Here is a 13272-nt window from a genome sequence, read left to right on the forward strand (position 1 = left end):
AGAAGATTCCATTAAGTAGTTATTGAGATGCAGGGGTATGGTTTCTGTGTTTTTTGGTGGGATTTTAAGTGACCGGTTCGGTGATATGACCGGCTCGGTGATAGAGTACGTTAGCTAAAGCACTTTAATAAGCACACAAAGGAGTGCACTGTTAGCAGCTATTAGCTGCTTATTCTAGACAGCTATAAGAGCCACAATTTAGTTAAGTTCTACTAGTACTATAAAGAACATAAGATTGTTACCTTGTGTATGCCTCCACACTTATTGCACCTGTTGCAGCCGCTTGATGTAGGTTGTTTTGCCCTAATAAAGAAGGCCTATAGTTGCCAAGCTAAGCTGCTAATACGCAACAAGATTACTTGCATCATAAAACTTAAGTTTTTACTGTGCTTTAAAGGAGCTTTTAATGCCTCTATTACTAGAAGCAATATCTAGGGAGGATTTAGAGGTGCTAGCTTAGTCCCCTTTAATCTAGAGGCTGTAATATTAAAGCTTAAAGTGCGCCTATGTACTCTACTACTACCTACTATAGATAAGAGTATGTGGCACTCTTAAACCCTACAGAACACTCTAGAATTTAGGTTGCAATTAAAGCTTATTAAAGAGAGGATTTAATAATATAGCAATAGCTCTCTAACTTTAATAGTTAATGCTCTTAATTAGCTTACTAAGGGCGCAGAGATAATAGTGCATTCACTAGTTTTAGTGCGCAACTAGGTTGCAGAGCTTTAAGCTGCTAATGAGGCCGCCACACGCCATAAATCACACAAGAGGAAGCAGATCTAGAGGGAGGGGACTCTTACTGTTAGTAAAGGAGTGCGCTTAACTACCCTAAAGGAGTTTAAAGCCTGTAATAATAGGAAGAAGGTAAGTAAGAAGAGGCGTGTTAAACTAGGCACTTAGTCTTTACAACGCTGTAGCAGGAGCAGTAAGGCAGGGCACAACGAAGGCAGGGCACAACGCGCGAACGTGCATAAAAGATGCGCAATATACTGTAGATTAGTGCTGTATACTGTAAGTTACAGTAACTTGCTGTAACTTACTGTAATATGCAAGAGAAGTTGAAGTTTGGTGTGGTCTTGGCAAAATCCGGTCACTCGCCCGGGCCGGCCACTCGCCCGTGAGGTACGTTACCTCTCTTCTTGCCTGCGTCGTTACACCTATATCTACAAATCACATAATTATACCCTACCCAACCCTGCCTTACCCATCCGCCAGTCTAGCTTGTTTTTGTCAAGACTCAGCTCCAGCCAGTAAGACAAGCAAACCAAAAGGTAACATGGCTCACACTAATGGTGAGCCTGCGCCAGAACAGTACTGATATTGTTACAAGACACAGGTCAGAGGTAGCTTTGCTACATGCCTTGTCATGGGTCAGAGGTGGCTTCGCCACATGCCCGACCTGACAGTTTTGCCTTGTGCAGCGCAAGTTTGTAGTGTTTTAGGCCATAATAGGGTTTGATGGGGGAGGGTCTTGGCAAAAGTGGGCAACTTGCCCTAGTGGGCGACTCGCCCTACACCTACGTTACGCTCAGCGCGCAAAGAATTGGCCATAGTAGCCACATCTGAGAGCTGAGGGGGAAACCCTTGCGCAACTAGCTCAAGTACATAGTAAACAATCACCTGCTCCCTATTGTTGTCCAGCTTCTGTAAGTTGGCCATAGAATCAGCGCGTGAAGGTTGTCCTGCGTGTCAGTTGCTTATTGTACTTTAAGAGACTTTATAGATAGCTGCAGCGCGTTGCTAGGAGAGACTCGCGTCTTGTTTAAGAGCCTGGAGCGCAAGCTGTATCTGAGCTTCTTTTAACGCGTCTGAATAGTGTTGTTGTAAAGACATTGGTGTAGGAAGAGTGGTTTGGTGGGGGCTCGGCAAAAGTGATTCTCTCGCCCGTTGATTCTTTCGCCCGTGGGGTACGTTAGGGGCTTGGCAAAAGTGACTGGCTCGCTCGGTGACCGGCTCGCCCGTGGGGTACTTTAATAGCTATTTTATGTGGCTCTACAGCCTCAAATTCGTGGTGGCCGTACAGGCTCGGAGCGGGCGTTCGGTGACTCCGGGCGTTCGGTGCACGGACACGGTACCGTGTCCGTGCGCGCAACAATGCGTGGATTCGCGCGCAATGCGCCAGACCACCAAAACACCTCTATTATCTCAGTTCTACGACAACACAACGCAATGGGATTAGAAGAAGCGCTTGCAGAGTGTAATACTTTTGTATCTAGAGATAAGATCCCGTGGTCTAAAATAGCAGAAAAGCATGGTGTTGTGCGGTCAACGTTGACGCGCACATGGAGGGGTGAGACGCGTTCGCGGGAAGAGCAGGCAATCGCACGACAGAAACTCACCCCACAACAAGAGGAGGAGCTTGTTAAGTATATAGAGGAGCTTACTGCTCGTCATATACCTCCTACAAGAGAGATGATCGCCAATTTCGCGTCAGCAGTCGCCCAGGACCCAGTGAGCGAGAGCTGGGTCACCCGCTTCATCAACAAGTACTCTATCCATCTCATCTCTCAATACTCGACGGATATGGACGCTGATCGCCACAACGATGATTCCTACAACAAGGATTGGCTTAAAATGGAGACTCTGCTGCGGAAGGTTGCCAGGAATGAGAGCAGTAAGGAGCTGAGGAAGATCAGCCGCTCGCTCCACCACATCTCAGTTCAGAATCAGCTCCTCTACCATGAGATAGCAGACCTCAAAGAGGTTCTCAATCAGAAGAAGCACAAGAACAAGAGAAAAGCTCTTCAGTTCCAGCCTCGCAAGGACTATCACGGCGGAGCTGAGTTTTACTCTCCTAGTAGAGTAGAGAAAGCGCGCTCTGATGAGAGGACTAAACAACGGAACCAGAAGGCAGAAGAACTTAAAAAAGCAAAGATGTCGAAGCTCAGGCACGTTAACAAGCTGTACAATGAGAAGATTGCTCAGGGGAGGCGTGAACAGCGGGCAAGGGAGAAGGAGGAGCGTGAGCAAGTTAGAGCTGAGAAGGCCGAGGAAGCAGCCGAACGCAAGACTCAAAGAGAGCGTGATAAACAAGCTCGCGACGCTGAAAAGGCTGTACAACTGCCCCAAAGAGACAAGCGCAAAGCTCCAGTAGCTCCTGCAGCAAAAATACCAAAGAAGCGTTGTACTGTGGCCACAGTACGTGGTGTTGTTGCTGCAGAGCCTCCTGCGGCACCTCGCACCCACATCACCCGCAGCGGCAGAACAGCAACTCTATATAATTAATTTGTATGAGAGAATATCGTCAAATAGGTCTATAGAATAATCCACCAAATTGTCTCGCGATAATAGCTATTGTATGTGGCTCTATAGCCTCAAGTTTGGCGGTGCGCATTAGGGGGGTTCGGCGCATTGCGCGCACGGACACGGTACCTAGCGCGCCTGTTTCCCCACAATCGCTATCAGCTACACCCTTCCACCATTGATACGCTCTGTTTTCGCGCTCTGTTGGCACTGCTAACCACCGCCATTAGTAATGGAAATGAAGGAAATTGGGAGGATATACATGAATTCGAACGCCTCAATCAATTTCTGCCTCAACTCCCGCACTTGCGCAGTCACCTCGTAACTCACTCACAGCTAGCTCCCTGCCTACGTCGAAGCCACAATGGCACCTTCAGCTGTCGCCATTCGATCTACGTCCTCGCTCACGACCAAGCAACTCGTACCACAAAACGAGAACTCAACAAAGGAGAAGACACCCTTGCAAGCTATCTCGCAGGGAGTCTGCTTGCCTGGCATCCCTCTATTTTCGTCGCAGGACAAGGAGCGAGCATGGATCCTCAACCATATGGCTGGCGCATTCAGGGTCTTCGCTCGCAAAGGGTTCACAGAAGGAATGAGCGGTAGGTTTGCATCGAGTTGATACGAACCCGAGCCTGTCCTGACTGCGAAGGTCACATTTCCGTCCGTGATCCTGAAAACTCCCATGCTTTCTGGACGAACCCTCTTGGCAGGCACTTTGCCCTGCTTGAACCGTCGGATATGATCCTCGTCGATTACGATGGCAAACCAATTGGAGGAAATACAAGCCGGCCTGCGAACGCCGCAGGCTTCTTGATACACTCGGCCGTGCACAAGGCGAGACCTGATGTGGCAGCTGCGTGTCACACGCACGGCAAGGCAGGCAAAGCTTGGAGCACCTTTGCCAAGCCCCTCGAGATGATCAACCAAGACGTAACCTACTTCTACGGCGAGGCTCAGTCCGTGTACACTGAGTTCGGCGGCGTCGTATTCAGCGAAGAGGAAGGCCAGCGCCTTGCGGCTGCTCTCGGTCCCAAGGGAAAGGGTATGATTCTGCGAAATCATGGCCTTTTGACCGTGGGAGGCACAGTCGACGAAGCTGCATACCTATACACGCTCATGGAGCGTTCCTGCGAGATACAGCTCATGGTCGAAGCTGCAGCAGCCAATGGCGTGGTGAAAGTGTATGTCGACGACGAGGCTGCAGCATACACTTTTAAGATGGGCAGCGATCCGGAGAGCTTGTACTGGGAGTTCCAGCCTGACCTCGAGTACGAGCAGGTGCACAGCAATGGCGCCTTCGAAATCTGATCGCCGTCTTCTACCATTCTCCAAATACAAATTCGCATCGCGTTCTTGTGTAAACCTCCGTTCCCGCTTTTGAACTGCGCGCATCTTAGATGTCGCGGCCCTCTCCCTTGATTCGCCCCAAACACCTGCCGTTGAAGACAGCCTGACATTGGAGCCAAGAGCTCGAGATCGTCGTTCCGCTGAACAATTGCAGCCAAATCGCCAGTTCCCCGCGGTTTCTGCAACACAGCCCTGCACTTGGAGAACCAAGACCTCGGCGCGACCCCACAAACCTTCCCCACGAGATGGCAGCAGAGAGTTCAGACTGTGAGGCTCATGCGCTCTTCGGCCGTGGACAACATCTCAACAATTGTCTCCAACGTCCCCGCAGGATCCGTTTCATTGGATGGCGTTCCAGCTCTGCGCGGCTCGCGACAAGTCACGATCAATCATAAACATGTCCGCGCTGTAGATCTATCCAAAGTCTACGACGGAGCTGAAGCGCGCATCAAGTTGGAGACAGCCAAGCAGTCCCTCAAAGCAGTCCCGTCCCACACGCTAGATTATTTGAGTTGCTACGCATATCAACCGCTGCCGCCACTGACAAGACGGCTAGGAGGACCATTTACCGCCTGTTTCAAAACGAGCTCGTCGCCCCAGCGCTTTCACTGACTGCCAAGCAACGCGACTCCAGAACTTTGGCAGTGTCGTTGACCCTGCCAGCCTGCATATTACGCTCTCGCCTTTACCTGTGCAAGGATAGGACAGCACCCGCCGCATAGAACGCCTTATCATGTGAGCCGCCACGTTCGCTGGTCCTGCTTGTCGTCCTGCTCAAAAGCTTCCCAGCAGATCGCGGACGCGAGGTCTGATATGCGGTAAGCGCGCCCGCGGGATGCAACTGTCCAGCATCTCCCCATGAACGGCCGAATGGGGTATTTGCAATCTATATCGTGCGTGCATATTCAGTGCTTTCGTGCAACGTGCAGACTTACTTCCCTGCGCCAAGAGCCGAACAAGTTACTGCACATTCCAAGCCAAGGCCGCCATCTCGCAATACCTAGAGAGAATCATGGTGAACACTCCGCCTATCGCCTCATCAACCGGACGAGTTTTTCCCTGACTGTGGAAGAGCCGGGCTTCAACAGGCTGGGTTGATTAAGGGGCTCACCGCCTTCCAAGCACGACCCATGACGCGTGCCAGGCTGCTGTACAGCTGCTCACATCTATCATAGCTCTTGGCGCGGGTGGCATTCACACCAATTGTTCTGCAAGTATGACTTTGCACTTGGCGTTTTTCTGTTAGGATGCAGCGTTGTTGTAGATCGTTCTAGGAGGCGCTGGTCGTTTCGTGGGCCTTATAAGGAACTCGCACGCACGCCTTGAGAAATTTATTGTCGTTCATTCTGCAAGACACAGCACCACAGTCATGCTCTTCTCATCACTAACTCGCATTGCTGCGCTTGCACCATCGATTCTTGGCTGCCCACAACACACAAATAACAGACGGTCACATCTCGTCGGGCGTCAGACCAATCCCGCCCAAAGCCCAAATGCGAACATCACACAGAACATCTGGGCTTACGAGGTCGGCATCTTCTTTATCCGTTCACCGATTCACTCATCCTAACGATGGCACAGGCATCCTTCAACTGGGGCAAACTGAGCCCTGACTACCGTCTCTGCCAGACTGGAACTCAACAGTCGCCCATTGCTCTCTCCCTCAGCAACGGTCTTTCGCTCAATCACGTTCCGAGTTTCAACTACACCGGCAAGATCGCTGGTAACTTCTTCAACTGGGGCTACGGACCCGCTTTTACACTGGCCCACAACGGAGACTGGACATCGCACCCCAGCTTCACCTACGACAACGAGACGCTCTATCTGAAAGGTTGGCACATCCACGCTCCAGCGGACCACTCGGTTGGAGGTGATCGCAGTAAGACTGAAATGCACTTTGTCCATGTCGACGCCGAAGGCCAAGAGGGCGCCGTTCTTGCCTTTCGTCTGGACCCTGGCAACTTCAACAGCATCTTCTTCGAGCAGCTTCCTGTCATGATTGGCTTCGATGAAATGCAGATACAGGAGTCCATTGAGATAGGTCTCGCGCTCGCTATGGATTCCGTACTATACTTTAACGAATTTTTCACATATCAGGGCAGCTTGACTAGCCCGCCATGCTCTGAAGGCATCAGATGGTTCATCGCCAGGCAGATCATGTTCACAGGAGTCGAGCAGATGCAAGCCATCTTGGGCGCGAGTACTTACTCTGCGAGAGCTGAGCAAGAGGTCTGGCAACATCGTGTCAACGAGTAAGATTTAAATGGCGGCGTTGGGGAGGCATGAGCCGGTTTTGGGAATAGTTGTTGAATATACATGCGAGGAAAGCACGGTCTCAATTTACATACCAGATATGTATAGTCAATGCATTGAGGGCTTTGCATCCATCTGCGAATCTAGAAACGATACTCAGCTTCATTTGCTACCGCTCGTATTTGAGAGTTGCTGTACCGTTTTGCACTGTTGCCTGAAATACTTCGTAGGTGCAGATGTGCGTTACGTCATACCCCGCAGCTGATTTACACAGACAGTAACGCTTGTATGCGACTTCTTGCTTTCTCACCTCCCTCTGAAGCTCACAGTCGAAATGACACACGCAACAACACAGTTGGCGACCAGAGACCTGTTTAGATTGGACGGGCGGACGATCTTGAGTATGTTATTCACCATCAATGCAACGCGACGATGCTCATCACTCAATTTAGTCTCTGGAGGTGCGGGCGCTGTCGGTGTGGTGGTGGGCAAGGCCATCCTAGAGAGTGGCGGAGATGTAGTCTTCTTAGATCTATTGTCATCAATGCCGGAGGCCAAATGGCGTAAGTTCTCTCCCTTTGCCTGAATATCTGACTTACGCGGTGATCAGGTGACGTCCTGGCTTCGGCAGAAGTTGGAAACTCAAAAGCACACTACAAACAACTTAATGTCCAAGACGAGACAACCATCACAGCTGGCATGAGCCAGATCGGGTCGGGGCTTCGACGGCCAATTCGAGGTCTCGTGTCTTGTGCAGCGATCTCGGGAGAGAGCGATGCGTGCAGCTACCCATCATCTATCTTCCGGCAGATCCTGGATGTCAACATCATGGGCACCTTCCTAATCGCGCGCGCAGTAGCTAACGAAATTCACAGCGCTAACGTAACGGGAAGCATCGTCCTGATTGCTAGTATGAGCGGTCATATCAGCAATCGCGGAATCAACACATCAGCCTACAACGCTTCCAAGGCTGCAGTACATCAGCTCGCTCGCTCGCTGGCCGCCGAGTGGGGACATCCGCAGAACACGTTTCCTGGGAGCACGGTGACTGCGACTAATCCGAATCCGAGCACTGAGCCGAGGAAAGTGTATCCACCGGTCAGGGTCAATACGCTGAGTCCAGGACACATCGACACGCCGTTAAGTGAGGCTGCAAGAGTGAGAGGGTTGACGGATGAGTGGGCCAACCAGAATATGCTTGGAAGAATCAGTCAGCCTGAGGAGTACAGGGCGCCAGTGCTGTTCTTACTGGGCGAAGGCAGCAGCTACATGACAGGCGCGGTGGGCAATACACCCTGAAGATGCTAGGGCTATACCACTAACTTCCGTATAGGATCTTCGAGTTGATGGAGGCCATTGCGCATGGTAGCGTTGTGAGTCCGGGTGTCAGGCGGACCTACCACATAGAAGAAACTCACAGTACGAGATTGCCACCTTCAGCGTCGGCAATGGTCGCTAGGAATTGGCCAAGTTGAACCCAGGTCGTCCGGTCTACAAGGCTATGGTGTCGAGGAGAACCCGACAAGCTTGGCTTATTGAAATTGGATGACGTGGACAAGTCTCCTTCAGAATGCGGATCTTAACTGATACACTAGTATAGGGAACCGCCAGCAAAATTGAACATCATGTATATAGGAGATCGTATCAAGCAAGGACCAAGGCTGCATTGCATACTCTCGTATATCTGCAGGACGTCGGTTATCTAATCATCCGTAACACTTCTTTTGCATCTTATCATTCATATTCCAACTCAATCCATGTTGTCTTTGCTTTCAACCAGACTACCAGGGGAGTTGCAGGGGCGTAGGAAGCTTGTCGACTGGGCCAAGCACTGGTTCAGCCGTACCGATATCGCTGGTCACGTCAGCGCAAAACAAGTAATCACTGCGGAAGTCACTTACCGTGGTCCTCGTGGCGCCCAGTACTCGCCGGTCTTACTGATGTCGAATGTCTCGATCCACTCGGCAAGCGACTTGGCCGCAACATCAGGCATCACAGCACCGCCTTCGTCCCAGAACTTGTCGAATCCGACTCCCTTGGTCATTTCTGTACGCATGAAACCTGGGTGTACTGTTGCAATCGCCACGCCTCGGTCCTTCAAGTCCAGGCTTAGCAGCTTGGCGGACATGTTCAACGCCGTCTTGCTGGCATGGTGTCCGTAGTTGCCGCCGCCTTCTTTATCGTGCCTGAGGGCTATGCTCCCGCTTTCTGACGATACAAAGACTACCTTTGAGTCCTTGCCCAGGAGGTCCTTAGTCCCGTTTGCTAGAGTGGTGACAAGGATGGTGGGACCGATTGCGCAAGTCCGGTACATGCGTTCCTGCGCTTCGAACGAGGGCTGTTCAAGGCTCTCTGTCGCGAAGTAGCCAGCAGTTATGATCACAGTGTTCAAACTAGAGATTCCTTTGGTGTTGAAAAAGCGAACAATCTTGCTGCCAGCATCAGGCGACGCAATGTCGATACCGGAGATATACGCGACGTTCTTGCCTTTTGAGGGATCAGCACACGAATGATCTACTTTGGAATGACTGCACACACTGTTTGCGGGAGGGTCGGATGACCTCGCTGTAGCATACACGTAGTTGTTCGAGTCTGATGCGTACAGCTTGACCAAGCTTGCGCCAAGGCCCCGAGTGGCGCCGACGATCAGGATGGCAGGCATTGTGGCTTCGAAATGGGAACTGTTCGTAGGATATCTGGGCCTGAGGTTTGCTGTATGTCGGGGATGGGGTGGTGTTGGTGAGACCGATGACGTCGATATTTACATTGCGTGCTTGCCTGCTGTGAACGCACGCTTACCCGATGAGGAAGTCGCGCGACGTCTTGTGCCCGTCGTGCCTGGTGCAAAAGAACGATTGCAATACAGCACATGCTGCAGAGTCTTTGCTTCATCGCTGAGTGTCCGTAGACAAGTGCTGGTTCCAGTCGACGGAGCCAGCCTCCAGGTACAGCCATTCAATCCTCTGCCACCAACGCGATGTTTCCAAACCATGATGTCGGTGTGGATTCATTGCCTTCAAGAAGCGTCCATCTTCGCGGTTACATCTTGCAGTCCGCGCTCAGAAGATTCTGTCGGCTTGTCATTGGCTCAGCGCGCCACCTTATAAGGTCTGCACCTGCTTCCACTGGGCCAACGTTGCCTGTCTCTTTGATAATCTCATCGTCCATACTGCGCAGTATGTCGCGATATCGGGCGCAGACTGCGTCATCAAACTCAGTCAAATCAGGCACTGTCCACTGATCGTATAGTCGGCCATGAGTGTTGGCTGGCACAAAGCACGCGTGGCAGCGGAGGAAGAGATAGCAGAGATAGCAGAGCCACTTCGATGTCCCGATCACCCGGGGGCGGGGAAACTCGTGCTTCGCGTTTCGTATTAGCGAGGATTGAAAGACGACGTCGTAGTGCACGGCCAGTTGGACTTCTGCGTGTACGTGGCAGCTGGTTGCCCATGTCTCATACCCTATCGCAGTCGGTACGCTCTGATATGGAGTCAGGAACGCCAGCTCTATCTGCCTCTGAAACAAAGATGCATGAGTGCGAACGGTGTCGACAAGTGACACGGCAATTCGCCAATACGCGGCAATCTTCTCGATCTGATGGAGACATTTGATGGCAGATGCGACCTTTGCCGTCGGTGTTGTACTTGGGCTGTTCTCCAAGCGTCGTGCGAATTCGGCGACCTCTCTTGCTTTACAGCATTGATAACTTGCCTTAATAAGCTCCTTCAGGGAGTTGAGCTCGCTCTTAGATCCAGGCTCAGACGCTTCGAACGCCTCATAGTGAGAGGCGAGGATCTGCAGATGTCCCTCCACCGTACGTCTCAAGGCAGTCTCCTTCTTGGAATATAGGAACTGGACTCGGTGAGTCAGATTTTCGAAGTCCTGCCAAAGTGGTTTCTTGTGCTGCTTAGAAAGATACTTCGGCTTCTCCCATTTCTTGGACCGGAGCCGAGCAAGCAGTCGACGAAAGTGCAGCATTACAACCTGGTCGAATAAGGATTCGACTCGGTCTGCATCATCAGGCTCCGCACCAGTCATAGTCAAAGCGTCGACTATGACCTGCAAAGCAGCCCTGATCCCGTCATCAAGAGCCAGGTCGAGGGCCGCGAACCGCACTGTGAGCCCCACGGGTCGCACATGCTCTTCCAAGCATACTGCAGCCACACTCTGGGCGCCTTCATCTATCGCAGCTAAAAAGGCAAGGTCGTCTGCTAGCTGCTGCTCGACGCGCAGAGGTAGAGTGTAGTTCTTCGCATGCTCGTCTTGCTCCAGGGGGAAAATTTGCGGGTCAATAGGGACTGCATTTGTGCGCTGCTCGAGCTCCACGAGATGTTGGCGAAATGTGTTTTCGGGCAGGTCAAGCCATATCGAGCTATTTGGGCTCGATGTGCGGCTTTCGAGTCGTGACATGCGGGAAGGCGCACCCGGGGGGACGGAGAAGGAGCGGCCGGATTCTATCACCGTGCATTCTACGCTTGCACTGGGTAGCGTGTTCCAAGCGAGCGGGGATCTCGTCGCGTCGACGGTTATATATCTCGTCCCAGAAGAGCGAACATCAACATCGATCTGTAGCTCACGCCTTTGCACAGCGGTAAACGTCCCGAATTTATCGCAGGTGTAAGCCTGATCCAGCGGACTTTTGTCGAGAGGGGGTCAAGGGCATCACCTACATATGTGCAGGACTTCCCAGCTCCTGGACGAACGGACAAGAATGGTCGAATGCGTATAGTCGCTAGAACCTCACAGTTGTGAGAAATAAAAATCGTGGAATCATGCCTAGCACGAAGCACATGCACAGAGTGAATGCATAATTATGTAACGGTTGTGAAGAGAAGGAGATCACGTGTTGTTGGCGGTGGTATGGTGCTGCTTCCTCATCTTATTAAGCACCTTTTGCCTCAGCTGCATGGCAAATACGGCATGAAAACAGACCCTGCAATCAGCCCTTCGAGAGGCGGACACAAGCAGAACAACAGAACTGAACAACAGAATACACCTGGTTCTCATTGCACTTAATACCGCAACAACATATCTGTGACTAACGCAGGTTGTGGGGCGATCAAATGACATTGGAGTAAGCACACTGATCTTTGTGCTCATACTCTGGATGTCACACTGCTAACCAAGTGCTACGAGATCATTATGTCAGTTCCAGGTTGTGTATTTGCGACGAGCGTCCCCTCAGAGACCGTGTACCGACGTCTCTTCCAACCAGATGCTGTCACGCTCAGCCAACATAAATCTCCGCCAACATGTATCCAGTCTCTGTTTGGAACAAATTCAATCACCCTAAAACCAGGAGCTTTCTTCAGTTATTCTCATCGCCACCTCTCTTTCGTCGTGTTGTATAATTCACGCGTGATTTCGCCCCGCTCTAAAGTATGCTGCACACACGCTTCGATGATTTCTTTGCCACCGTGGACTTCGACAGGGTTGTAGCCCCTCCTGTACCGTTGTTGCTCTTCCCTTTCGAGCGCACAGTCTCACTGCCAACACTCACGGGCGTTGTTGCTCGATCAGAGCTGGATGCTCTCAGCGTCTCCTCCTGCGCGACCGTCTTCTGCCTTTTGGTCTGAGACGCTGACGTAGAGGTTGCCGTCTCTTGCGCGATGCTCTTCCACCTCTTAGTCTGAGAAGCTGTCGTAGAGGTCTGCAGGCTCGACTGTACAGGCAGGGGACTCGAGTTACTGGCGATGAAGCTCCATGTGCTTGTGGCCGAACTCGAGCTGAGGACGACCAGTGGGGTAGCAGCGCGACGTCTGCGTGCGACTTTCTCTACTCGTCGACGCTCTCGGTCTTCTTCGTCGCGGAGCCAGCGTGCAGCTTCCGTGACTAAGTCCTCGACGGCCTCAGCAAGTGCCTCGTCGGCGCTCGACTCCTCATCGCCTGAACTGTCCAGCGCTGAGTGAAGTGACCCCACTCGACGGAACGGCTCCGTTCTCTTCGATTTCTTGGTCTTCGTAGGGGTGATGTCGATGTCCTCGAACATACTGTCGCCTGTCGGAGGGCACGCTGTATCGGACGGGTGGTTGCTGATATGTGGATGGTAGCCATCAACCACATCTCCCTCCTCGTCACACGGAACAGAGACGATCTTCTGCGCGATGTAGCACTTGCGAAAGCTGTTCGTCTTTTTTCTCGTCGCCGCGCTCGACTTGCGGAAGCCTACGCGGTACTTTTCTGGGACGACTAGTCAGTTTTGGAGCAGTCGCTGCACAGAGGGAGGCAGGCTTACCTGCTGCTTCGCACGAATTGTCCGCGCATCTTTCTCTCCCGGCTTCAATCTCGACACACGCGTCGCAGTAGAAGCCCTTCTTTAGCGCCTTGCTCAGGCCCACCTTCCGCGTTTGTCGCGGGCTGCCCTTCGCTGCGGGTTTGCAACTGGGCACACGTGGTTCGTCGGGTTCAGGCGTTGTGACAAGG

At 52.0% G+C, this 13272-nt stretch overlaps 8 protein-coding genes across 8 annotated transcripts; 4 read left to right on the top strand and 4 right to left on the bottom strand.

Moving 5' to 3' along the window:
• The first annotated feature begins 2133 nt into the window (after positions 1-2133).
• M421DRAFT_425711 (uncharacterized protein) lies at positions 2134-3288 on the top strand. Its single transcript, XM_033594174.1, has one exon. It carries the CDS (start codon positions 2173-2175, stop codon positions 3226-3228), a length of 1056 nt encoding a protein of 351 aa, XP_033443740.1. The 5' UTR covers positions 2134-2172; the 3' UTR covers positions 3229-3288.
• Positions 3289-3519: 231 nt separating this feature from the next.
• On the top strand, positions 3520-4715 carry M421DRAFT_311185 (arad-like aldolase/epimerase). Its single transcript, XM_033589205.1, has 2 exons — positions 3520-3848; positions 3899-4715. Exons 1-2 carry the CDS (start codon positions 3611-3613, stop codon positions 4555-4557), a joined length of 897 nt encoding a protein of 298 aa, XP_033443741.1. The 5' UTR covers positions 3520-3610; the 3' UTR covers positions 4558-4715.
• A 1250-nt stretch (positions 4716-5965) lies between these two features.
• Positions 5966-6852, top strand: M421DRAFT_75163 (carbonic anhydrase; the record flags this gene model as incomplete). Its single annotated transcript, XM_033597107.1, has 2 exons — positions 5966-6124; positions 6178-6852. 2 exons carry the CDS (start codon positions 5966-5968, stop codon positions 6850-6852), a joined length of 834 nt encoding a protein of 277 aa, XP_033443742.1.
• Positions 6853-7169: 317 nt separating this feature from the next.
• Positions 7170-8567, top strand: M421DRAFT_425714 (NAD(P)-binding protein). Its single transcript, XM_033594175.1, has 4 exons — positions 7170-7250; positions 7302-7412; positions 7460-8130; positions 8183-8567. Exons 1-4 carry the CDS (start codon positions 7184-7186, stop codon positions 8216-8218), a joined length of 885 nt encoding a protein of 294 aa, XP_033443743.1. The 5' UTR covers positions 7170-7183; the 3' UTR covers positions 8219-8567.
• A 63-nt stretch (positions 8568-8630) lies between these two features.
• M421DRAFT_75039 (oxidoreductase) lies at positions 8631-9511 on the bottom strand (the record flags this gene model as incomplete). Its single annotated transcript, XM_033597097.1, has 3 exons — positions 8631-8703; positions 8751-9336; positions 9388-9511. 3 exons carry the CDS (start codon positions 9509-9511, stop codon positions 8631-8633), a joined length of 783 nt encoding a protein of 260 aa, XP_033443744.1.
• Positions 9512-9888: 377 nt separating this feature from the next.
• M421DRAFT_9597 (uncharacterized protein) lies at positions 9889-11259 on the bottom strand (the record flags this gene model as incomplete). Its single annotated transcript, XM_033598356.1, has 1 exon — positions 9889-11259. The coding sequence occupies one exon, from the start codon at positions 11257-11259 to the stop codon at positions 9889-9891; it is 1371 nt and encodes a 456-aa protein (XP_033443745.1).
• A 320-nt stretch (positions 11260-11579) lies between these two features.
• Positions 11580-12086, bottom strand: M421DRAFT_311274 (uncharacterized protein). Its single transcript, XM_033589207.1, has one exon. The coding sequence runs from the start codon at positions 11947-11949 to the stop codon at positions 11689-11691; it is 261 nt and encodes an 86-aa protein (XP_033443746.1). The 5' UTR covers positions 11950-12086; the 3' UTR covers positions 11580-11688.
• Positions 12087-13091, bottom strand: M421DRAFT_311273 (uncharacterized protein). The gene is made up of 2 exons (XM_033589206.1): positions 13085-13091; positions 12087-13029 (listed from the first exon to the last, which is right to left on the bottom strand). Exon 2 carries the CDS (start codon positions 12836-12838, stop codon positions 12224-12226), a length of 615 nt encoding a protein of 204 aa, XP_033443747.1. The 5' UTR covers positions 12839-13029; positions 13085-13091; the 3' UTR covers positions 12087-12223.
• Between the last annotated feature and the right edge of the window lie 181 nt (positions 13092-13272).

This window comes from Didymella exigua, assembly GCF_010094145.1.
Source record: "Didymella exigua CBS 183.55 unplaced genomic scaffold M421scaffold_49, whole genome shotgun sequence".
Taxonomy (NCBI): Eukaryota; Fungi; Ascomycota; class Dothideomycetes; order Pleosporales; family Didymellaceae; genus Didymella; species Didymella exigua.